Source organism: Convolutriloba macropyga, chromosome 4, assembly GCF_964194025.1.
Source record: "Convolutriloba macropyga chromosome 4, txConMacr16.3, whole genome shotgun sequence".
In the NCBI taxonomy this organism is placed as follows: domain Eukaryota; kingdom Metazoa; phylum Xenacoelomorpha; order Acoela; family Convolutidae; genus Convolutriloba; species Convolutriloba macropyga.
Genome location: NC_134471.1, coordinates 65,225,449 through 65,250,134, shown reverse-complemented (window position 1 = coordinate 65,250,134; position 24,686 = coordinate 65,225,449). Strand labels below are relative to the sequence as shown.

Here is a 24,686-nt window from a genome sequence, read left to right as displayed (position 1 = left end):
CACGGTTTTTTATTTTTTTACATCAATTAATTTCATTAGCTGATTCTTTTTTTTAAGAAAGTTTTTTGTGTGGATTTTTGGATAACTATTGCAAAGAAGTGGGGTTACCTGAAAACGTTGACCTGAACTTCGTTTAAATCCTCGAACTTCGAAATGTCCAACAGGCTCATCGGCATATCAAATTCACCAATCGGTTGCTTTGCTGAAGGGTTCTCGCTGCTATATGTCAAAATATTTGTCCTGGGTCTGAAGCAGGGTCTAGGTGGTTCCAACTTCTCTTTCAAGTAGACAAGATGATACCCAGCAGTGAAACAGTACAGAAAGCACATGTCATCATTTGCGTTGTGTATGTTCAGGAGATTGGAGTCTCCTCAATGGATGGTTATCCGGAAAAGGTATGAAGCTGCTCCCCCTCACTGGAATATAACGCACCAGTTTGACCGTGATTTTGTCAATTGCCTGCAGCTGCCATCCGCTTCCATAGCTTGAAAAAGAAACCAGCTTCGAAACTATGTTGTCCACTAGTTCCTCAAAAACGGTATCAGTTATACCTGTGTAGTATACCGTTGTTGTATTCGTGTTGAAGTAGACGCTGACTTTTTCTGGTTCTTCTTCAGGTTTTTGAAGGGTCATCTCAACCATCAGTTGCATTTTTTGAGGGTACCGATTGGTGTGTTTTCTGATGATTTCTTCAATCTCGTTTCGTTTTCTGAACAAATATTCCATGATGTCTAGATCGTTACTGGTAGGATGAAGTTCATAGTTGATGCCCCCCTTGATTGAGCTGACAACTGGCTTTGCGGGGCTCGATTCAACTGGATCCATTTCGTAGACTGGAAGACCATGTTCGTTGTTTATGTGACGGGCAAAGTCAAACTTTGACTGAAAGCCCATACGACATGCATAACACACTTTCAGAATAGGTTGATGATGAGAAACCTGTGAATGTTTGCGTAGGGAGGGCAAACTTTTCACTTGTTCTGAACAACTGAAACAGCTGAACGTGGGCACGTTTGGATGAATGTCATGCTTCCTCAGCAAATGCTAGTTCAGTGCTCGTCTATCAGACAACTGAGCCGGACAGTTTGTGCATTGCAGAGGCATTCTGACAGAATTGATTGTATTTTGGGATTATGTTGTTTTTTAAAGCTAATTGATCAAGATTGTAAGAAATGGTAATTAAACTAGAAACTGCTTTATAAAAGTTGAAATAATGATAGAAAATTGTTTTAAAAAAGTTGGTTTGAATTTGATAAAGAAAATGTTCAGAGAAAGGTTGTTTCAGAAGCAATAGGAATTGTCAAAGATCCAATGTATTCAAGACTCGTAGTTTGAGTTTTATTTTGCAAAAATTTGATAAGTATTTGGAGAAAGTGTTCGCACACACGTTCAGAGACAGTCAACGGAGCAAAGTGAAAGTTAGAGAAATACAAATTTACACGCTGCTGCCAGTAACGCCTAAACAGATCAAATGTCAAACATTATCTTCCGTTGAAAGGTCAATAAAAGTGAAATTACTAATACATTAGCTCAAAATGTGAATTTCGTTTTATTGCATTTCGGTATCAAACATTGAAATCAGATTCTTATATATCTTATCTGGTTCAGTTATAAGTATGGGTTGGCTCAAAAGATGATAAACTTGAGCAACTTTATAGTTTAGTTTCCCTAAGCTTTTAACCAAAGTTGAATTTCTGCATGTTTTATTGAATATTCAACCTATGTATATTTACCAAACACTTTGAACACTCCTATTGATCAAGTATACAATTGAAATTATGCCTGACCTCTCCAACGCCCACTTTGCAATGAACAATTTGTTTATTTCCCAGATTTGATAATGTTTTAAATCCCAAATATTGAATAAAACTCTGCGTTACTTGACAAGATTATCAAAATTTGCCCAAGTATTAAAGAAGGTGTGATCAAGAACAAAATATGAACCGTATCTTATTAGGGGGGAACCGAAATGGTCAACAAAATTTCCAAATAATTTGAATTGTCTTCAATGAATTGTATACAACGAAAAATGAATTGTATACAACGAAATTTTCAGCTGATGATCTGTTATGAATAAATTTTTTCTTAGGAACAAATAATTGCTTCCAATCGTCTTCCAACACAATGTCATGAGCGCTCAGAGAAAATTTCCAAAATCCTTAATCAAGTCTGAGATTTTACCAAAAATTTGCCAAAAAAATTGTTTTTTTTTCATTAAAAAAATCTACAATCAACTGATGGTCTGTTATGAAAAAATTTCTTCTTAGGAACAAGTAATTGCTTCCAATCGACTTCCAACACAATGTCAAGAGCGCTCAGAAAATTTCCAAAATCGTTAATCAAGTTTTTAAGATTTTACCAAAAATTTGCCAAAAAAATTGATTTTTTCATAAAAAATCTACAATCAGCTGATGGTCTGTTATGAAAAAATTTTTTCTTAGGAACAAATAATTGCTTCCAATCGACTTCCAACACAATGTCATGAGCGCTCAGAGAAAATTTCCAAAATCGTTAATCAAGTTTTTGAGATTTTACCATAAATATGCAAAAAATTGACTTTTTTTCACAAAAAAAAATGTTTGAAGATACTAAAAATTCCCCAAAAATTATTATAATATTAGTTGGTCTGTAGTGAGTCATTTGATTGAAATCAAAGTGTTTTAGTAGAGGGCTTTAAGCGAGGATTAATTGGTATTTCAAAAATGGAATAACTTACATATTTTCTGTGGTTTTTGATATATTTTTCCAAAATAATGAAAATTTATTGTTGTTCATTCTTCTTTCTTCAAATTTTTTATATTAAAATGGTTTGTTTGAACCTCGCTCACAGTGAGCCGATTGACTCTAGTTATAAACAATTCTACTTAATTCCATAACCTGTACGTTTAAATTTTCTGTTTTGAAGATTTAAGGATTTCTTGCATTCAGCCAAATTTGGTTAAAACTCTGTTGTTATAAAACCAAAAACAAGAAATTTAAATTTATCTGAGATCAAGTAAATCAGTTTTTGGGAAACTTCAACACAACACACATTAGATTTGGAAACTACTGAACCTTTTAGTTTCAATATATTGACAAATTCTTTATGAAATACTTCCAATATTAAAAACAATTACCCGCTCACATGTGGAATTATTGCTTCACTTTGTATAAAAATCAAATTTTTTGACCCACAAAATCCAGTAGTGCATACAGTGTTGTACATAACTTTCTAATGTTTTTGCCAAAGAGTATGAGATAACTTTGTTAACTGAAATTGTTCGTTTTAAGAAAGTTTTCTGTTAGTCTGAGTTTTCAAACAGCTCTCTAACACAGGTCGATGATTTTCTTTTCTTTGGAGCATTGAGGGTCTCCGGGTTCTCTGTGTTTACCGGTGTAATTTCAATAGTGCTGGCTGTATCCTGATTTTCTTGGTTGTGTTCAGTTTTTATTGGAGTTTCAAAGTTAGTACCTGACAGGTTGCTCCAGAGACCACTGAAATTTTCTTGAGAGCTGCTAATGCAATTTTTCATATTTTCAAAGAGAGATGGGCTGGTTGCTGGGGATACAGCTGGACTCGGATCAATCGCTGGAGTAACTGCTGGTGTTGGTGCTGAGGGCGACTCAGGTGATCGAGGTAGTCCCCATAAGTCAGCAAGATCATCGCAAGCTTGGGTAACACCTAGTTGGTTCTCAAAGAATGGAACTGTATCACAGTCGTATTTGTACAAAATTTTCTTGACCGGAGCAGGTAAATTAACTATATCGTAAGCCACAAGAGGATCCTCCAGTTTCGAGGGAGGAATAATACCACCTGACGTGATGTACGATCCTTCGATCGAATCTGATGACGGTTTATCAGGAAGTTGAGATAGAAAGTTTAGAAAGATTTTTGGAATCATGCAATGTTGTTGGGTATTCCAAACATCCTTCTCATTGAATTTCTTCTGTTGTATGAGGACAATAAAATTTTCGTAAAAAGTTTGATACGCAATTGTCCGTTCCCAGGAGCCTTCGCTTTCACACAGAATATAATAAGACATTTCTAGATATTTCAGTTTTGGTGAATTTTGTATTTTTGGGAAAATCAGAAATTGAAACAAACAATTCAAAGAATTCAAGAAATAAATGGAGCAGTTGGTTTGCTGTTATTCAATCGCAAGTAAAAAAGTGAATGAGTGGGTTACCAGAATTCGGTTCACAACTTAAAGAGTTGGAAGTTTGTACTCATTTGATTAACTTAGTAGGTAAACTGGAAAAACATAAAACTACAGAAGTTTTATTTGTCTTAGTCCTGGTGGTCTTGGCATGGGTTTTATGACTGATAATAAAGTAAACACATGAAATTATTTTAGTTAGAGCTATTAAATAAGAGTTTTGCTCCATGGTTTACTGTTCAAAACCTAAGGTTACAAGTGTCTTTCATTAAACATTAGCGCTGAATGGTGAAATGAACATACATGTAATCCGTCTGACCCTGTTTTATGACCTTAAGCGGACTGCTCTACGTACAATGTGTGTGAAAGAGCACATGTGGCTCTAAAACGCTAATCAGTACCATGAAACAATTATTCTCCTTAATATTCGCCCTTTACAAAACTCTTATCAGTTGAACCATTCTATTTTTAGCACCATGTACAAATTGTTGAGTTTTACTTTCATCAGGGGAGACATTATACACTATTTCCTGAAGAAGAACAGTTGAACAAATTTCAACAAATCAGAATGCCATTTACAGCTGAAAAAGACGCCGAGTTTGGAGACGCTCATTTTGACGTTTCTAAGAATGAAAAACGCTTGATTCGAGTCACGCTCAAAACATATGAAAGAACAGGAACTTATATCTTTCTAAAATTATTCAAAAAGGGTGAACATGACTATGAATTTCAACAAAGAATAACCCTGACTTTGGAAGAGTTTGAAAAGTTGTCAAAGAAAACTCCAAAAATTCGAGCGGCTGCTCAAAACTCAAATGACATTGATTCAACAACTAAACCAACCCCCGCAAAACGACCAAAGTTAAAGCAAAAAGACGACGAACACGAATTATCTGATCAAGAGTAAATTGTAAAGAAAAAGGTGGAAGCTATGTACGAGCGCTCATCTGCTTACTTTAAACAGTTTCAAAAAAACTTTAGGTTTTTCGTTTCAGAAGAAAAACCATCTTCAATGTTTGCCCGGAATTACGCTGTTTGCATGCATTTTGAAAACGGCTATTGTGAATTGTTACCCTCTAACCATTATCATGTGTTGTTTGATGTGTCTGACGTTTCTACGGAAATATTAAAACGAAATAAGCTTTATGCAGTTCCTTGCTTGTACACAACCTTCGAAACTTTTTTTTTCAAACGGAGCCACAGTGGAGACAACTGGAGAGATTTTCGCAAAACTCAAACTAGCTGTGGAATACAATGGTTCAGCGCCGCCGACAAAAGGAGAAGCAACCAGCATTCAGAAGCGCTTACCAAATTTGAGCAGTACCTTGAGCAAAAATTACCGCCCAAGTGGAATAGTTGGTTACAAATCTCTGGATAATGCTGAGAAAACATTGAATCAACAATTACAAACTGACCGGATAACAACTGAAACTCTAAAGACATTTGAAAACATTTTGTATGGTCCTCCTTCTGGTGCTTTTTGTCAAATAATGGATACTTTTGTGAGTGGCTATGGAAAGTTAGATATTGACAATGATGTTTTGTGTGTACGCTTAGTTTTTGAAGAAAAAATAAAGTTTTAAAAAAAATTATTTCATCAAATCATGTTAGTAGTGTTAGAACATCATATGAAGCGCACAACGTATCAATTCAACATCACTCATTTTTACAATTTCTTTTCCACCAAAAAGATAATGAGCAGTATAAATACAAATTAAGCCACACAATATTGAGTTTGGTTTTTGAATTGGCTGGTTTCTTAGCAATTCATATACAGTTTGTATATTACCAGCAGAGGAAACAAGTCTATTGAGCAAATGTTTATATGAAGTTAGATTTTGTCCCAAGGGATCCGCAAAAATATAATCTCCGTTCCTTCGACAAATAAGTATCCAATGACACATTCACAATAATGAAACTGTTCTGAGATAAGTGCAGCGGAAAATTGTCAGCTGCAAACACACCATGAAATTTGTACTTCAAACGTTTACATCCTTGAACGAGGTTGTTTATTTCATCTTCATCCATCAATTTGTAAGAATATGATTTTTCGAAACTCTTCGTGCAGAGTCGATAAAAATTGTACTTGCTTTTTCCCAATTATGAAAATTTCAATATTACTGGGCAACGCGGCTGAAAACTTAAGTTCAATTGAAATTGAACAATTGGTAAGTTCAGGGTGAATAAAATCATGTGACGCCTGCTGAGTGCTGGTGAGATCAAACACCATAATAAAATGGTTAGGGTATTCAGACAAACTTATTCCATGTCCATTGTCAATATAGGCTAAATCTGACATTGTGTTGAAGTACAAGCGTTTTACGTCAGCTGTATTTATGGGGCTGTCTGCAACGGGGAGTCCATTTCGATAAATACATATCTGCTCCAAATTAAATTTACGAAAGTGAAATGGATTGAGTTGTTTGCTTCCTAAGAAAGCTTCATTTGTGTTAAGACAAATGGCAAGACGTCGAATAGGCTCCCTGCTAAAAACATCTTCCTGTTTCCAACTTTGCAAACCAGTAGAAGCCAGAAATGTTTTTGTTATAGTTTCCAAGTAAGGATAGGACGCTGGGCTTGTTAGTAAAGTTTTTTCAATGGCAGAAACGACGTCGTCGTTCAATGTCATTTTTCTCACATACAAATTAGCTTCTATAATTTTCACTTTGTATGGTTTTCCAGCATCGTCGGATATTACAACAAAATAGATCTTCGAAAGGAAATTCGCAATGTGATTCCACTCAAAAGATGTCGATCACATGTAAAAAAATCTACTGCCACTTTTCCATAAAAAGTACATTCAGCAGATTGTCTAACCAAAGCTTTTCGTCTGTTAACTTCAGCTGTTGCTATCGTTCCAGGATTATCCTCGTACGAATAACCTTGGCAAGCCAACCAAGTAGCCTTTGCGTCTTTGTTGTGAGAAAATTCGGTTTCAATGAAACTTTTGTGAGCATAATTTCCATTTGCATTTGAAATTTTTAGTCCGTTGGCAGATACTGTACAGTCAGAAAAGAGTGAATGTAAAACTTTATTACAAAAGTAAGGAGCGTCTGTTTTGGTTACATCTGCTGCAGCTCCAGCATCATATTTTAAATCAGCTTCAGAAGCCTGAACTATCATGCATTTGATTTCCAGGAAAATTTTTTGCAGATTAATAAAATTAATTCTGTCTCCGGCAACCTCAAACTCAAGCATGGGTCCGTTAGGACTGTAAACTGGTCCTACTTTTTGACAAAAGCTCCCAACAAAAGTTACAAGCAGCGCTGGTTTTTCGAATAAATCCAAGGAACTATGTGTTGCCTCTGTTGATAACATATTACCGATCATTCTTAACTTTGGCAGAGAAAACCGACCGACTTCTCTTTGGCTGTTTGTATTTTGAAATGACTACCTTTCTGTTTAGATCGTCTACGATTCATTCGTCTTTGTCTCATTCGCAGTGCCAATGAGCCTCCTGTTTGCTTTTTGACTGTATTTGATATCGTGTTTTTCAGCGCTTGTTTTGGAGATTTTTTTTTTACTGATAACGTCCATTAACTCTGGTACACTCTGTAACAGAAGTTCTTTTCCAACTCGTTTTGCTGCTGGTAACATAAATTTTCTGGCAATAGGTAGAGCGATTCTTCCGATACCACTTGTTAAAGCACCAAAGCCGCTACCTCTTTGCCTATAGTGCCCAGAAAAATAAGGCAATGCAGATGCTTGATTGGTGTAGTATGAATCCATTGCTTTTACTCACCAAATTTTTTAAACTGTAACGTCAAAATGACTTTTCCGGTCCCTGAAAAAGGGACTAATTGACCTGTTTCGGTGCGTAGTTCTATAGAAATTGACTGAATTGTATTTGAAAGAAGTTTTTTGTAGTCCAAATTCGAAAAAACTATTCTGTGTGTTGGTTCAAGCTCGCAGACGCTACCGTTTTTCAATCGTTGTTTTGAATCAATGACTCGTAATAAAGGTGCTTTCGCATCGCCCACGTATTGATACTCAATAATGTTTGTATAAATGAATATCAAATGTTTTCCGGCGCACAGATCAGCTGGAAAGTCACCCATAAAAGCCTTAGTATCATCTTTTTTCATCAGTTTATTTGCAATTGTGTCCATTTTATAACCAATGTGTGTTCCTCGTCCCTCAGGAGTGCCCTTGAAACCAATAATGCAAGGAATTTCATCGCTTGGAAACGTAATTCCCTCGTATTTTCCAAAAACAATTTCAAATTTACCGGAACTTTTAATTTCTCTGAAAGAAAAATTTGGTAAACCAGCAGTTCTTTTAATGGTAGCTAGCAACTGTGGCACAGTATCAAAAGTTCCTGGTATGAAAGCTAATCGCTCACCGTTGTATGGACGTGATATGACATTAGATCCAGAGCTATTCCGTTGGTGATCTTCTAAACCACTTAAACTGAAAGAAATTAGGACTCCGTTTGTGATGTGCTCTATTTTTGTTGGAAAAATAATTTCACTCAAAGCTACTCTCCAGTCTCCCGACAGTTGTATTTCATCATCGAAAAAATTCCTGAATGAAGCCAATGTGTTTTGATCGAAGATCTCCATCGAAGCGGAGGAGATTACATGTACCGTAAATTCATCTTCAAAACGTTTACTTGCCATTTTGCACAGGCGACTCTCGCACTAATTGGAGTTCGGGTTGATAGAATTTACCCTGAATAATTTCCTTATCGGTATCGATAAGAGAATACGTTGGAGGGTTCAATGTTGGGATAGACGAAATTTCAAAAACCTCGTCTGTAAATGACTGTTTGTAGCCCTTTCCAAACGTCTCCTCTTCTTTCAGTATTCGTACAAGATCACCGACAAAGAATTTGGGTTTTTGAGAATATGTTGTATTCGCAATCAACGATACCAGTCGCGGAACGTCTTTTTTCGTGACCTTGTTTGGAGCAAGATTGATTGTTCGATTAACTCTAGAATTGATAGTTTTAACAAATGAATCCAGTTTATCTAGATATGAATAGGTCCACTTTTCTTCTAAGTATCTGTATATTATATTTTTGAGGGAACGTATATTTCTTTCAGCAAAAGCAGACTTTTTCTCACTGAACGTACTGTATAAATGAATTCCGCGTTTATTGCAGAGGGCTTTGAAAGCACCGAGGAACACTGTACCATCATCGACCCAAACTTTTTTAGGTTGCTTATGTTTGATCATCTTTTTGAAAGCCTCTGCAGTTTCTGTAGCATATTTTGTTTTTAGTGGTTCAACTCTGAGATTTCTTGACAGACAGTCAACTGCAACAAGAAGGTATTTTACACCACTGTTGTACTTTGCAAGTTTATCAACAAATGGTAGATCTACGGACCAGATCTCATTTAGGTCGTTGACAATTACTTTAAGCCTTGGAAATCTGAGGCGACGTGAACGATATTTGTTGAAGGATGGTTTCGTTTCCAGATACATTTTTACTTTTTTCATTGATAATTTACTCAAATTTTGCAGTCGTTTTGCGTTTCCAAATGACGCAGGTCCTTTTAAATAGAGGTTATCAAGTTTCTTCACATCATCTATAGAAAGCCCAGTCTTTTCTACTCGTGTCTTCGTCTGTCTTCTTTTTGCTCTCATCGACTTTTGGCTTTGCACTTTTTTCTTTTGTCTCAGATCTTCCTCTTGGTTGTTTTTGTTGCTGTTTCTTTTGTTTTCGAGTCGGTTGTTCTTCCTCTTCTTCGCTGTAAAACTCATCGAGAACTTTTTTTGCATGTGTATTGTAAACCAAGTGAGCTGCTATATCAAGTTCACTCAATATTTTGGAATACTTTTGCACGTCAATTTGTTTGTTAGGTTGTTGTAGATTGTACAAGAAATTTGTCACCTTCACTCCTTGAGGTTCATCTTCAATATGGAGAACATTAATCTCTTCACTAATAGAAACAGTATTGGAATCAAAAATTTTTTTCAGGATAATAGCAGCTCTTTTTGTTTTATTTTCATCCATTAATCTTAGTTCTAGCATTATTTGAGTCAAACGCTGAATCCTTCCGTTTTTTCACTACAGGTTCGATTTCACTGTCATCACTCACAAATAATTCTATTTTACGTCATCTGGATCACTTGTTCCATCACCGGTACTCCTTGTTCTTGTGATACGTCTATCAGTGCTTGTGTCAGCATCTTTTTTTCCACTGCTCTGCTCAAAATTTGGATTAGATCTTTGTAGTAGCGATATCTGAGTGGCTTTTTGTTGATATATTGGATTATCAAAAATTTCTTCCTTGGTTGGATTTTTTGATATGAACATCCTCTTGGGGATCAAAACAAATTCTTCTGTATGCATTATTTGACTTTTAAGTAAAGATAGCACGAGAATGCTATTGCCTTGATAAGTTGTGATTTTTTCGTCAAAATAAATTGCTTTCTCTTCAGACTTGTTTCCTTTGATAATAACTGCTGAAATGAGTCCTCTTGATTTTTCAGTAACTGTTTGTTGACTGGAACATTGCCATTGATTACATTGAGCAAACACTCGCACAGAAAATTTATAAAACTATTTGGTGCTTCTTTGAGGAACTTTCTGAAATTACTATCAGACAGCCCGAGCATTTGCTTTAGCATACATAACTCTTTCTCTCTCATCTGTTAAATTAGTTATGACCGCTTTGGAGGAAGGTAGATAAAAAATGGTTGGACCTGGTTGTACAATATTTGAACAATAACGCAAGGAGTCTGAAGTTTTTGGATCCAAGTCGATGAGTAAGTGTCCAAAGGGTAATTTTGTTGCTAACTCGTAGCTTTCTTTTAAAAAACTTGTGTTGTTTAACTGTTTGCCAATATAGGTGATCTGCTGTATGTCTCTAGGTGATTTGAACAAAATGATGTGGGTTGTGTTGAGATCAATTGTTCTTGACCATTTACTCTGTTGGAATAAGTTATGTTTAACGTAAATGACGCTAATATTTCTATGACGTCCAGCAATTGCAAGTTTAGAAAACTCTTTGTCATTGAAAATTTCCTCGCAAGAATCGTCAAAAACAAGCAGACAGTTTTCCAGCTGTGAAATGAACTCAAAACCAGAAAACTTTGTGAAAAAAATGTTCAAGTTACGCTCTATAGAGCTGAACTTTGGTTGCTCATGTTGATAGAAGTAGTAAATAGATTTAAATTTTGGGTAAAAAGTGTTTCTCAGTAGCATTTGGAATATAAGCTCAGTTTTACCACAGCATGATGGCCCACAAACAGCCATGAAAAATCTATCGCTTGTTGAAATTATCTTGTTCATAGCTTCGGATTTGGAAGCGCGTAGCCAACTGTGCATGAAAGCAATGAAAACCAAAATGTTGACGCTTCACAATCAAGATGGAAAAACACAAGTTTGATCAAGGACACACCAATAAGAAACAGTATTATTACGATTTGAGTAAAATACACTACTTCTGATTGTGGTAGTCTAGAGTTACAAAATTTCCATGAGCGTCTCTCTTGATTCTCTTCATTGAAAACTAAATCATTCAAACCTATTCCAGCAGGGGAATCTATCTGATCTTCTTTATCACTCATTTTAAAAGACGTTTTGATCAAAAATGAATTAAAACATCAGTTTTTTTGTGTTAGCTCATTATTTTGTTAGTAACTCTCTCAACCATAAAAAATTCATATGTAGTATATCTAGAGTCTTTGTCTTCTTTCTTGTAAGTCACTTTGTAGTTCGATTGCATGCCACAATCCTTTGCGTAGTAGACAATTGACTCCACGTTTCCTTTGCTGACTACCTGCTTGATTTCATCAGGGAGACTTTCGTCGTCCAGGCTCACTTGAACTGGGGTCGGCGACTTGTGCATAGGTAAAGGGGTTAGTTTCAGTCTTTTCATTTTCTCTTGTAAAGACATGGTACATTTGAAAGTATTCAAGCAGTGAAAGATATTTCTTCAGTGTCTTAATCTCCGATGAGTTGCAAATAATCTGTTGTTTCCTCAGAATGGATTGCCCACGTGATTCTACTTTATCTTCTCTGACCAAAGATATATTTATTTGATTATCATTCGTTATGCAACTGCATACTGTCAAACTTGGAGATAAATTCACTTGAAGAACTGAAGGAGCTACCTTCTCCACTCGACGGCTCATTGGCGGGGAATGTTAGCCAATAGAAATACAACTGTGCTTTTCTTTTAGCGCAATGTCTTTTTTTGTTTCTCAGGCAAGTAAAGAGAGTGTAGAGCACAAGTAAAATGTTTAATTGGGGTATTAATTTCCTCAACTTTAGGGCATGAAAGGGTATCCAAATCTATCACTTCTTTCTGTAAAAGTGTATGCAGTGATTCAGTTTTCTCTTTCCCTTTAGCATAACTTTCCTGAAGGAAATCGAAGTTTAATTGCAATAAAAATTTGAGATATAAACCAGTAAGGATAATTGCCACTATTCCACGACAAACCGTGTAAGAACCTACTAACCCACTGATGAGATTTTCTCTCACTAGCGGATAGTGAGCTGTAAGAAACTGGTGGAAGGAACAAGATTGTGTCTGTGTAGTTGTTTGAGCAAATCGATAACTCCTTAATTATAAAATCCGATTTCTTATGACCAAAACCTTCAAAATCTAAGACAACTTCTGGCTTTAACATTCCAGCAAACTAAATAGGTTTCGTTTAAATGTTTTCACGAAGAGGCAAAACATTAATCCAGTCATGTGACCAATGTAGGCGTTTGTGATTGGACACGGTAAAACGTAAGAATAACCAGGACCTTTCTGACTGTGCTCTGCAATAAAACCCGAGGCGTCATGAAGTATTGCATGTAATCGAAGGAATTTATATGACTTAAGGTATTTGTCTAGTGAGGAGTTGTCTATACCTATAAGACCACCATATGGTCTCAACTTGTGAACAATTTCAAGGTTGATGTCTGGGTCCAAATAAAGACATGCTGCCAAAATATACAAACCGCTCACTGTATTCCGGATAGTCTAGTTTTATTTGATCATAAATTTCATGAATATTTTTCAAATCTACCGTTGCAATTGTTGTCATGCTGATTTGCAAATGATAAAATGAAATAATGAACTTAAGTTCGTTGCTTTTTCATATAAGAAAAAAATCAATTTAACAAAATTGTTTTTTTAGAAAGTTTTTGACTTCTATTTTTATGTAGACTGTTTCAAAGAAAATAAAAGTCAACAAAAAATCATTTTTGAGTGCCCTTTCATAGCGCAAAATCCATTTCAGACCATTTTCGGACTCCAAAAAATTTTGAAAACTTTTCAAAAAATTCGAAATTTTTATATGTTTCGACCCCTATACTACTTAGGTGAAAAAAGTGAAGTCAACAAAAAATCACTTTTGAGTGCTCTTTCATAGCGCAAAATCCATTTCAGACCATTTTAGGACTTTTAAAAATTTTGAAAACTTTTTTCAAAAAATTCGAAATTTTTATGTTTCGACCCCTATACTACTTAGGTGAAAAAAGTGAAGTCAACAAAAAATCACTTTTGAGTGCTCTTTCATAGCGCAAAATCCATTTCAGACCATTTTAGGACTTTTAAAAATTTTGAAAACTTTTTTAGAAAAATTCGAAATTTTTATATGTTTCGACCCCTATACTACTTAGGTGAAAAAAGTGAAGTCAACAAAAAATCACTTTTGAGTGCTCTTTCATAGCGCAAAATCCATTTCAGACTATTTTAGGACTTTTAAAAATTTTGAAAATTTTCAAAAAATTCGAAATTTTTATATGTTTTGACCCCCATACTTCATAGGTGAAAAAAAGTGAAGTCAACAAAAAATCACTTTTGAGTGCTCTGTCATAGCGCAAAATCCATTTCAGACAATTTTAGGACTATGAAAAACTGAAAAATTTTCAAAAAAATTTTTGAAAATTTTTGAATTTTTTCTCAATCGCGCACAAAACATGAATTCAAAACCACCAAAACCCAATTCCCAAGTTTCAATTTACATGAACCATCAAAATGAAATGGAAATAGCTGAAAAGTATAGTAATTTGCCTTACACTCTGAAAAAATTACAAGATTTCACTTTTTCAGAGGTAAAATTTCTTGTAGGGGGGGGGGGGGGGTCCGGACCCCCCCCCCCGCCTACAAGCACTAGGCAACTTACTATACTACTTCTATCAGCGTGACTTCAATTTGACTCTTTCGGCGTCACTTCAAGGACTTCAAAAATCATGAAAATGTAATAAGATATTTAAAAAAGACAGCGCCCCAATACAATTCAAATTCTTTGAGTTGTAAAAACCAAGAAAAGGCCAATAATAGCTTCAGCTATCGTTTTCGGCTATTAAACAAATAATCTGAAATGGTAAAAATAAACAATAAACGATGAAAACAATAAGAGACACGGTGTGACCAATAATAGCCTCTAGTAGTTTCGGGCCATTATATTTAAATTAGTTCTTAATTCGTTTACTATCCGCGAACTAATCAATTTACAATCTATGAAATCATACTTCTTGCTTCGAACTTGTTTTCTTTGTGCAAAAATGGGATGAAATGCGGTCTTATGAGCGCACGAACATTTCCAAGCCGCCTCTAGATTTTTGGCCGCACGAGATTTTTGAGAACAAAAAACCAAAGTCCCACCGAACGCAGTAGTCTGTTATGGGGCTACAACCATAATTTGCAGCATATTTGTGCCAGGAGGCACGTGCTAAAAACTGTAACTTTGTAATACCAAGTCATAATGTTGATTATAGAGATGTAATTCAATGGTTAGGAAATGGATGACTGTTTCACGGTAGCAAAGGATTTGTGAAGCAAATTTCACAAAAGTTTCAACTGTTGCCCAGGTGCAACGGTGGGCATAAAGTAACCCAGGCATATCGTGCCAAAGGAAATATAACTCAAGGGTCTTTCTTGAAACACCACCAACAATGGCATCAGTGAAGCAAGCTGACTAGCCTGATTCTCTGACGTCCGGCCACAGCACCACCAACACCACACATTCAATATTAACTGAAGGCGGAACACCACACAATACTTTTGATCATGATGTACATAGTGTGAACAACTCACCCGAATAGACTGGTTTCGTTTTCCGGATACAATGAGGTACTTGTTGTACTCCTCATGCATTCTCAGCCAGTGAGGCAACTCTGCTATGCCAGTCTGGATCTCTCCCCTCGGAGTTCCATGCAATAAGTGCACATTCGCTGTCTTCCTTCAAATAACACATTTCACGGTTACTAACTTTCATATTTGTTCTCGTTTAATGCAACCTTTCCGTACACTAAACAAATTTGCAAGATACTGGACTATGAAATTTTCATCGCTCCAAGTTTAACCGCGCCGTTTTATCGCTAAAAAGTTTTGTTAGAAAATTTATTTCGCTAATGCGAGAACAAACATCGCGGTCCTAAGACCAGATTCAAATACTTAACAACACTATTTAAATTAGAAAGCAAAAAAATACCTCACTAACTCATTGTTACAGAACAAATGCGAGCTTTTCAATATGTGACAGAATCTGATGTTACAATTAAGTGAGCTGGGTTGTTCCGCACGTTTCGTTCAGAGCAGATCGAGAACAATGTGCTGAAATAAAAAATTCCAGAGATGAAAGAATGGGTCTAATATTTACCTCTGTTCGTTCAATTCGTCCAGAATGACTGCCGATATGATTCCTTTTTGGGACAGGTTGTCCAGGGTGCCAGCGAGTGACTCGTCACGGGAGATGAACTGGACATCCGCTGTCAGTCCAGCAGATACACAGACACTCTGCACCGACTCAGCGTACGACCTAAACACGGTTAATGTCATCAGAAATTAGATCAAGTTCAAAATTAAGTTATGTAGCATTACGTAGGCAGCATGAGATTATTCTATTGAGAAAGTTGGGATCATTTGTCCTAATTTTACGTATGGCAACGAACAGTCAAATTTAAATTATTCTAATAATTTAAATTTTCATTTGATACTATGTTATTTGATTCATATGAAAAGACATGTACGTGTTTATGACCTTCGGCTCTAGTCGCGGAAGTTACATGAGAAAAATTGTCGATCCCAAAAACAAAAACGGATTCAGGTTATGTTATTTTGATTACATTGCTATAACCTCACATGTTAGTTTAGTCAAAACTTCAACAAAGATCAAAAGCAGTTGCCTTAAAAGAGGGTTGTAATATATTTGTAGTGCAACTGGCAAACATCATCAACAGTTTTATTAGTGAAAGAAAGCTTGCCAACCACGTTACAGCAGCTTTTGTCACTCCTTTAATTAAAAAAGATAATTCAGAAAATTCATGAAAATTATAGGCCGAGTTCCGTGACTTGTTTTCTATCAAAAGATTTTGAGAGACTACTTCAGCATGAACTTGGTGAATTCTTGCAACATCGTTGAAAGAACACTGTTATTCAGAAACAAAATTCCGTTTCAGAAGCAACTATTCAACAGTTGATGCTTTTTGTACTGAACCGATAGCAGTCGACAATTAAAAATCATAATAGCTGCCCGTCTTGATTTATCAAAAGCATTCGATTCAATAAAGGTTTTGAAAGAATCTTTAAAAAGCCAATGTTTTACAAAAGAATATACAAAAAGAATAAATAAAATGCGGTGGAACTACTTATTGACTACAAAAGAAGATCATAAACAATCCATTGTCAACAACTTTAGACAGACGGGAAACAACAATACCAAGGTCTACCACAACGTAAAGCGTTGGGCCCCACAATATTCTAACCTTTACATCAATGACGTCTAACAAAACAGACCGATTCACTGTAAAATTGTTCAGAACGCAAACAAAACTCTACTTTTTTTTTACAAAACAATGATAGGAAACAGTGCTGAATAAATCTTGAGGAGGATTGCAAAATAGCTCACAAATACTGAAATACACATTCATCTAATCCAAATGCTGAAAAAACCGAGTTACGTGTAATAACAAACAAGAAAACCCAGCGAGAGAGTCAATCGAAACTGAAGTCACGATAACTGGATAATTGAATCGAAGCCTCTGTTAAAAATTTAGACATCATCGGTAGTCTTATATCCTTCCAACAAAACCTGAAAATGCTTTGAAGAATTAAATGTGGAATCAAAACCACTACCGCGATTCCAAAATCGTTTTATATGCCCGTAAATGCCTTCTACAGCCACCAGTTTATACCCATGAACATTACTCGGCTATACTTCTATCTGGAATAAATCGAAAACGGATACTTTCATTTGCCAAACAAATCAACTGGGCTTTGAAAGCTAATACTCGTAGAAAAAAAATGTGACTCGGAAAGATCTAAAAATGAAGTTGGAAATAATACACACATTACACGAAATTTGTTTATTACATACAAATGCACTGTTAATCAACCCGAAACACTCAGCGTCACCTACCTCAGTGCAAAAGATTATATATCCAACATATGAAAAATAAACAGAAACAAATACCCAAACCACTACTTCAAACTGATACCCAAAATTTAAAACATGCAAAACTGTATTTACGTCTCATTTCTTTCCGTACATAAATCCTCATTTAAATTCTTTGGTGATGAAAAACTCATTTTCCTACTTGATTCAAACAAGCAAACTTTTCCACAATTTTTTGCAAAAGAGAGCAAAAGGAAGATAGCAAAAGTGGCAAAAGGAAGAGCTTCCTGGCATGATAAGCGCTCCTCTTGATTTGATATACAAAACCTGTTAAATTGGTATTTTCTTGTCCTGAGGAATGCATGGTATCATCATTGTACACCTTTTGTCTGGAGGCACATGCTAGGAAACTGTAACTTTGAAACAAAGTATTAATGTTTCATAGATGTAAATCAATAATTATGGATGAATTTCTCTCGGTGACATATTAAGATTTGCAACGCAAATCTCACCCACAGTCAAAACTGTTTCCAGGAAACAAAAATGGGCAAAGGGTACCCAGACATGACTACTAGGGTCTTTTTTCAAACACCACCAACACTGGCGTCAGTGAAGCAAGCTGATTAGCTTGATTCTCTGGCGTCCGACCACAGCATCACCAACTTACACATTTAACATTCACTCAAGGCGGAACAGACACCGTTTTTCTGTTGACCTCCTTAACCAACTCTAACGCGCAAACCCATGGGCAAAGCGAATGAAAATCAAGACCCCCACCGAAAAAGAAAGACCACCAACACAGTCAGCAATTCAACAACAAAAAAAGAAAAGTATAACCTACCTGACAGCAAAGCCTAATATAACCATGCAATCAACCGTTATGAAGGCATAAATCAGGGTGACTACCGAGAGAATTGCCAAGAACCTGCAAACCATGAACTAATTGCTTGAGAGTGGAATCATGAAAGTAGCAAATAAACTCCATTTGACAAACCATTTGATTACAAGTTGATTGCCCAGCTTAACAAACAAAAGAGTACATTGGCTAATTCACTAATACGTGGAACATTGACATGAAAATAAAAAGACTAAAATCCCCATGTGCAAGAAAAAACGACAGCAAACATCACACGACACAACAGCGGGTTTGACAGCTGAAAACTCAATCAACGACGACATCACAAATATTAGCGCAACTGTACAACAGCAAACATCGAATATAGGAAACTCAGCCAACAAACAAACCGTAAAACAGCATTTCTGTTCAAAGTGACAACAACTTCAACTTGTGGTATGGTAGACTAGCTAACTCAAACAGACTGGTCATCCCGCGGAACGGTGTAACTGGAATGGAGGACCACAAACATTCCACCTGCCAACAGTAGCCAAAGCAATTGTCAACGCTTCAACAATAAACCACATTCTAATCACAACTTATGTTGACGCCCTTTCGAGCAAATGGGCAGATTGGTACAGCCGTTCCCTCTTCATGATTGGCTACACTCATCTCAGTGACGGACACATCGCTTATCTGCAGAACTTTGGAAAAAAAATAATCGCAACTGAAGGCATTGCCTGCAACGGAAACCTGCACAAATACGCAAGAAACAACGAGCTGCAACAGCGATTTGGTAGCCCACATTTAATCAACAGTTTCTTGTTGGAGAAGCTTATCAAAACAGGCCACCAACAACAACGTCTCTTCCTTGCCAAATTGTAAACTTTTTTACATTCATCAAAACAATACAAGGACAATTTCGAAGAAGATCCGGACAGCTCAATTATCTCGATGCATAGAACCCACAAACTGCATTACAACGTAGGAAATTGGAGCCAGTTTATTTTGCGATGACGAATTCAACAGCCGGCACTTGAGGACTTCGGCCAAAGACGTAAGGAAATATCAGAGGCGCGTGAACCATAAACGCTCAACACATTAAGGACGGAGCAACATCAGCCTTAACACGGCAAGGGACACAACAGTAACTTAAGTTCAAGTGTTTTGTTCCCACAGTTTGATTAATAACTAACCCACTTGAGCGGGGAAAACAACAACCAAAAAACTACATTAGCAGCAGCATCCAGAACATACAGGACAACCAACGGAGCAGAACACTAGTGTTTGAAATAAGAGGAAAGCAACTAGCAACAACCAACTTTCGCTTGTCTTGAACGACGGAAACAATTAGCCGTTTAAACCCAACGTTTAAAATGAAGACAACAGATGAAAGAGTGGACACAGTTAATCAGATGAAACTGCGAAAACTGTTTGGGAGCAAACCATAGAAACAATATGTGCCCACAGAACTTTAAATGCACGGAACAAGGATGTGGAAAACGCCACAAAACTAAGCTACATGGTGCCAAGAGCAGATAACCCTCAACAAATCAAAGGAAATGGATTTCGACAAAGGAAAAATGCAGCGAGAAACAAATTGGTTCAATGTTTAGCGAGCTGAATTACATAATATGGAATTTAAAGTTCATACAGAAGCCCCCAAAGACCCATGGGCTGCTTGACAATACTAACCGCGAAAAATCTTATGAACTGCACCTTCAGAAGGACGCCAACAACTTGTATTGAAAGGAACCAACGGAACAGACAATAGAACATCTTACACATCAGAAACTTCAAATTTGGAAGACGACGAGCGCTACAACCTCATAAGTTTTTGCAAATATGTTGTAGGAAACAACAAAATGCAAAAGCAGCACCAGAGACTTTGCCAGAAAATATGAAGCATCATACTTTGTTTTGCAGCAACTACCTAGAGTAAGACAAACCATCCCAACGAAAAAGTTTCTGATAGCTGGAAACCAGCAACAGAATTGCTGGAGACGAAAAGTAAATTGACAAATCCAGTGGTTCTGTTAGCAAATGAAATACTCACAACAACATGCATGAGCGCACATGCAAAATGGACGACACGCAACATGACTTCTCTGGAATCCCAACAGCAGATTGCCAGACAACTGATCAGAAGCAAAAGCATTGATTCATCTAAAAAATCTTGTTAACACACGACAGAAGCCAACACAGTACAAGATTTACAACAGAGGGAAAAAACGGATTCGAAAAAGTTACCGTGTAACGATACCTTTACATCAACTTAGCAAGCATCAACGACAAACCCCTAGCTCGACCTGACCTAGAGAATACTTGAAATCTGCTAAAATCGACGCAGCAATTGGCAATCAGGAAGACATCGAAGCAGTGTTTGTACATTGCAAATTTGTGTACCACAGCACCAAAGCTGTCTTCGATTCATGTGGAAACATCATATCAGCGCAGCAATAGAGGTATAAGAATACCCGCGACACGTCTTTGCAGCCATGGACCAACCAGCTTAAAGATATTTTTTGCAACAAACAACCTAAGACATGGAGTATCACCTATAAACGAACTGTCCAAATGAAGAGAAGACTTTTTTGCTGAAAAATATTCTCAACGAGTTCTTGAAATTCATTGGAGATCGAAAGAGGATAAAACGTTCAGAATGAAAGAAAGAGCCTGGATGGAATGGACACAACGAAAATTTCTCCTCTTGTGTCAAGTTTCTATGATCCTTTGAGAACCGCATCTTCGTTCCTCATCCGAACCACGATTCAGATACAAGAAATGTGGGATCATCAACGCGTACGGGACAGTCATCAAGGGGTGAAATTGAAAAGGCCATCGAGGATTGAGTACAACCTAACAAACGGTTAGGTACGGCAGTGGTTACTATTCAACTTCACAATTTCTGCGAGGCATCATTGGAAGCAAAAGCAGCAGTACCATATATATCAAGAAACGGGGATCAAGACGCAACAACTCGTTTTCTGATAGGAAAAACAAGAGTAACACCATTACGTCAAGCAATTACCAGATTGGAACTTCAAGCAGCACTCTGTGCAGCAAAATTGAAAATGATCAACGATAAAAAGACGTCAAGTATGATAACATCTTTCTCTTGAGCGACAGCACGACCGTTCTGAATTGGATCAAAGAAATATGATGTACATAGGAAACCGCATTGGCGAAAATCATCAACACCACAGAAAATCCAGCATACACAGGGAAAAGAAGATTTGCCGCAACACAGCTGACAAAAGAGGCTTTTTGGTTAAGAGGACGAGAGTTTCATCGATTTCTAGCGTCAACAGACCAACCGAAGGACAACAGCAGTTTCTTTCATCAGCAAGAGAGGCTTCAGGAAATACACCGAAACAGAACTGGCGAGGACCTCATTGATGCCAGCATTCTTCAGCCAGTGGTTAAAACTCTAGAGCCGACACAAGAACCTGCGAAACAGATCAGGAACACGGGACCAAAACATCAAAGAAGCAGAGAAATTTCTTTTTCGTTTAGCACAGCAGCAATCATTACATGCTGTCAAAGGACAAGCAAACAATAGGCCAATTGAAAGGACTCAGCTTACACCTTCAATCGGCGAAAACAGAATCATTGGATCAAACAGCAGACATGCCAAGGCTCAAGTTTCAACGGAAAAACCGATATCAGACAGCAGAGACATTATATCACAACGTTTTCTGGAAATGCAGAATAATACAAATGCTCATATTGGAATTGATCAGCAAATGAACGTCATTTAGTTGAACTACTGGATTCTTCGGGAAAGACAATTTCTAAACAGATGCTTCGAATGCAGAAGAGACAGCTCAAGAGCCATACTCGGATGTCAGATCTTTCGAGTTACCGATTCTCAGACCTGTGGCCTTCAAAGGAAACCCGAGTTGACCTCTTTGGGCCTATAGAAATCTGTAGTCAGATCAACACAGCAATGAAAGTTTTGTTGCTTGTTCACCTGTTAGACGTTACGGGTGGTTGATATCGAACTGCTAAAAAACTCATGCCGCAATCATGCGTTATGGAATTCCAAAGTTTTGTCGCCCGTATAGCAAAGACTTTGGATGAAAGCAGCTTCTCATCAGATACAGAAACACGATCAAAAAAGAGTAAAAAAAGATTGTGTAAATTCAACCCAACAGGAGCACCCCTTTTTGGTGGATCATAAGAAAGCAGATCAGCAGTCTTCTTCAACAGTGCTGGATCTAGAAAACTTCGGAAATATAGTTTCAACTCTCATCAGCAAAATCAAAGCTCTACAACAGCAGGCATCTACCATCATTAGTACATACTGCAATTAGCAGCAACGAGGAACGATAACACTGTAGAACAATGTCAACAGCATTATGCACAAGTTCTGGACCCAAAATAATATATGAAACACGCAGACAACGACAAAAATGGCATTCATCTGTAGACGGGATTGATATAGGGGATATGGTACGGTTACTAGAAAACAACACGCAAGTGGATATTTGGCCAGTAGGTAGGGTAAAAAAGTAAACAAGGGTATGGGGATAATGTTGTGAGGTCTTGCCCGTTTAAAACATCCGAAGGGGAGTTCTGAAACCAGCTGTCAGATTCAGTTTATCAAAGACAAATCAACAATTATGTTGACAACAGTAAATGGAGAAACTCTTTCAAAGTTTATTTCCTGGAAATAACAATTTTAAGTTAACTTAAAATTTTGCAGGTACATTTAGGAACTACAAAAAAACAAGAGATATAAAAAATTAGGAAAATAAATACTAAACAATCAAAATTTATGTTGGTAGGTTTATCATTAAAACAAATTGTGAATATAAGTAGGTTTTGTAAATCAAATGCAGAATCATACAGCGTACTACAAGACAGCATAGAGTAGAGGCAATAGCATAGAGTTTGGCATTTCGATAAATTGTTTCAAGTGTTTTGGTGACAAATGTAAGTAATAGGTACAAGTTATTGGTAGGGTTAGGTAAAACTAGGAGAAAACGGGGAGCATCAGTTTGTCAACCAGCAACTTATAAGGACCAGAGCATCAGCAGCGGCATTTTCAAGGTATTCTTTAGTATTCGATCAACAGCGGCCAAAACAAAACTTGCGAAACCTGGTACAGTAAAGCAACAACTGATTAAAGCGAATACGACAAGACGACAAAAAGCGACTACCTACATACTTCAAGATCAACAGACCAAAACGGGACCAGTGTCAGGATGGTCACTTTTTGGTGACCAAAATGGGACCAGTGTTCCAGGATGCACGTGCTATAGAACTAACTTTGAAACGCCAAGTGATTATGTTGATGTCATAGATGCTATGAATTGTAAGGAAATGGATGACTTTTTCTCGGTAACAAATGAAGATTTCCAACGCAAATCTTTCTAACACAAACATCAGAACTGTTGCTGAAGGCTCTTTTTCAAACACCACCATTACTGGCGTCAGCGACGCAAGGTGATTAGCTTGGTTCTCTGACTCCCGGTCAGAGCACCCTCAACTTACACATTCAATATAAACTGAAGGCGAAACACCGCACACTTCATTATAAGTTCATTATATACTTATATGCAGTTCCACTACCAATGATAATGACGCATTGTAACACTAACATTGTAACACTACAAATAACACTAAAGAGTTATTTGTTTTCAGTTGTCGGAATTTGACATCACAGGTGATTAAAACATTAATTCAGCTTTTTTCTATTCCTGAACTAGGATTTTCATGCCACAAGCTGACAAAAGAAATGTTTATGAGGGACAAAGGATGTTCATCTGATAACTCAACATAAAACTATTCGAGTAACCTGAGTTGTTTGTCGACATATATGACACAGCAGTCTAGCATGTTTCTGAAGATGTCAGGATGGTCACTGCTCCCAAATGCCACACTAGAAGTTGCACGTCTCTTAGGAGCGGGCCTGAAATGGGCATCAACTTTTCCAAAAAAAGGCTGAATTTCTTGATGGTATTGGATCCTGTCAGCTAACTTTGACGGATTGACTGAACAGAAAAATTGATTTACGTACATATATAAAAAAGTGACCCATATCTTATATTGCATTCGTAATTTTAAGTTAACAAAGTTTCCTCGATTCCCAAGTAGCCGTACCCTGATGACACTGTACAAGACCTCTTTACATACCTCAACTAGGTCAGACACAGTCACAAGTAGACTTACGGTTCGAAGTCATGATCTCTGGCGTCAAAATGGTGTTGAGGAGGGTTCTCGTGTCTGCCTTGATGGGAAGGCGGATGCCCACCAAGTGGTGAGGGAGGTCTGGGGTGCTGTTGCTGTCTGCCAGGTGGAGGACCACCCATTGATGAAGCTGCTCTCTCCATTTCCATCATCTCTATCTTCCGTTTTTCCATCTCTTGAGCTCTGCATTATAAAATAAACATAACCGACTAACGTCGGGCGAATTGCTCTCAAAC

The 24,686-nt window shown here is 37.0% G+C and overlaps 1 protein-coding gene across 1 annotated transcript in view; it reads right to left on the bottom strand.

The window, feature by feature from the left end:
- The window catches only part of LOC142338612 (uncharacterized), a 34,415-nt gene extending 9,782 nt beyond the window's left edge, over window positions 1-24,633 (bottom strand). Inside the window, exons 1-4 of the mRNA XM_075388444.1 lie at window positions 24,433-24,633; window positions 24,059-24,172; window positions 15,687-15,845; window positions 15,122-15,266 (exon numbers count right to left, since the gene is read on the bottom strand). Of these exons, the coding sequence (XP_075244559.1) occupies window positions 15,122-15,266; window positions 15,687-15,845; window positions 24,059-24,172; window positions 24,433-24,623 (609 nt within the window). The 5' untranslated portion in view covers window positions 24,624-24,633. The remainder of the gene's footprint in view (window positions 1-15,121; window positions 15,267-15,686; window positions 15,846-24,058; window positions 24,173-24,432) is intronic.
- Window positions 24,634-24,686: the final 53 nt, after the last annotated feature.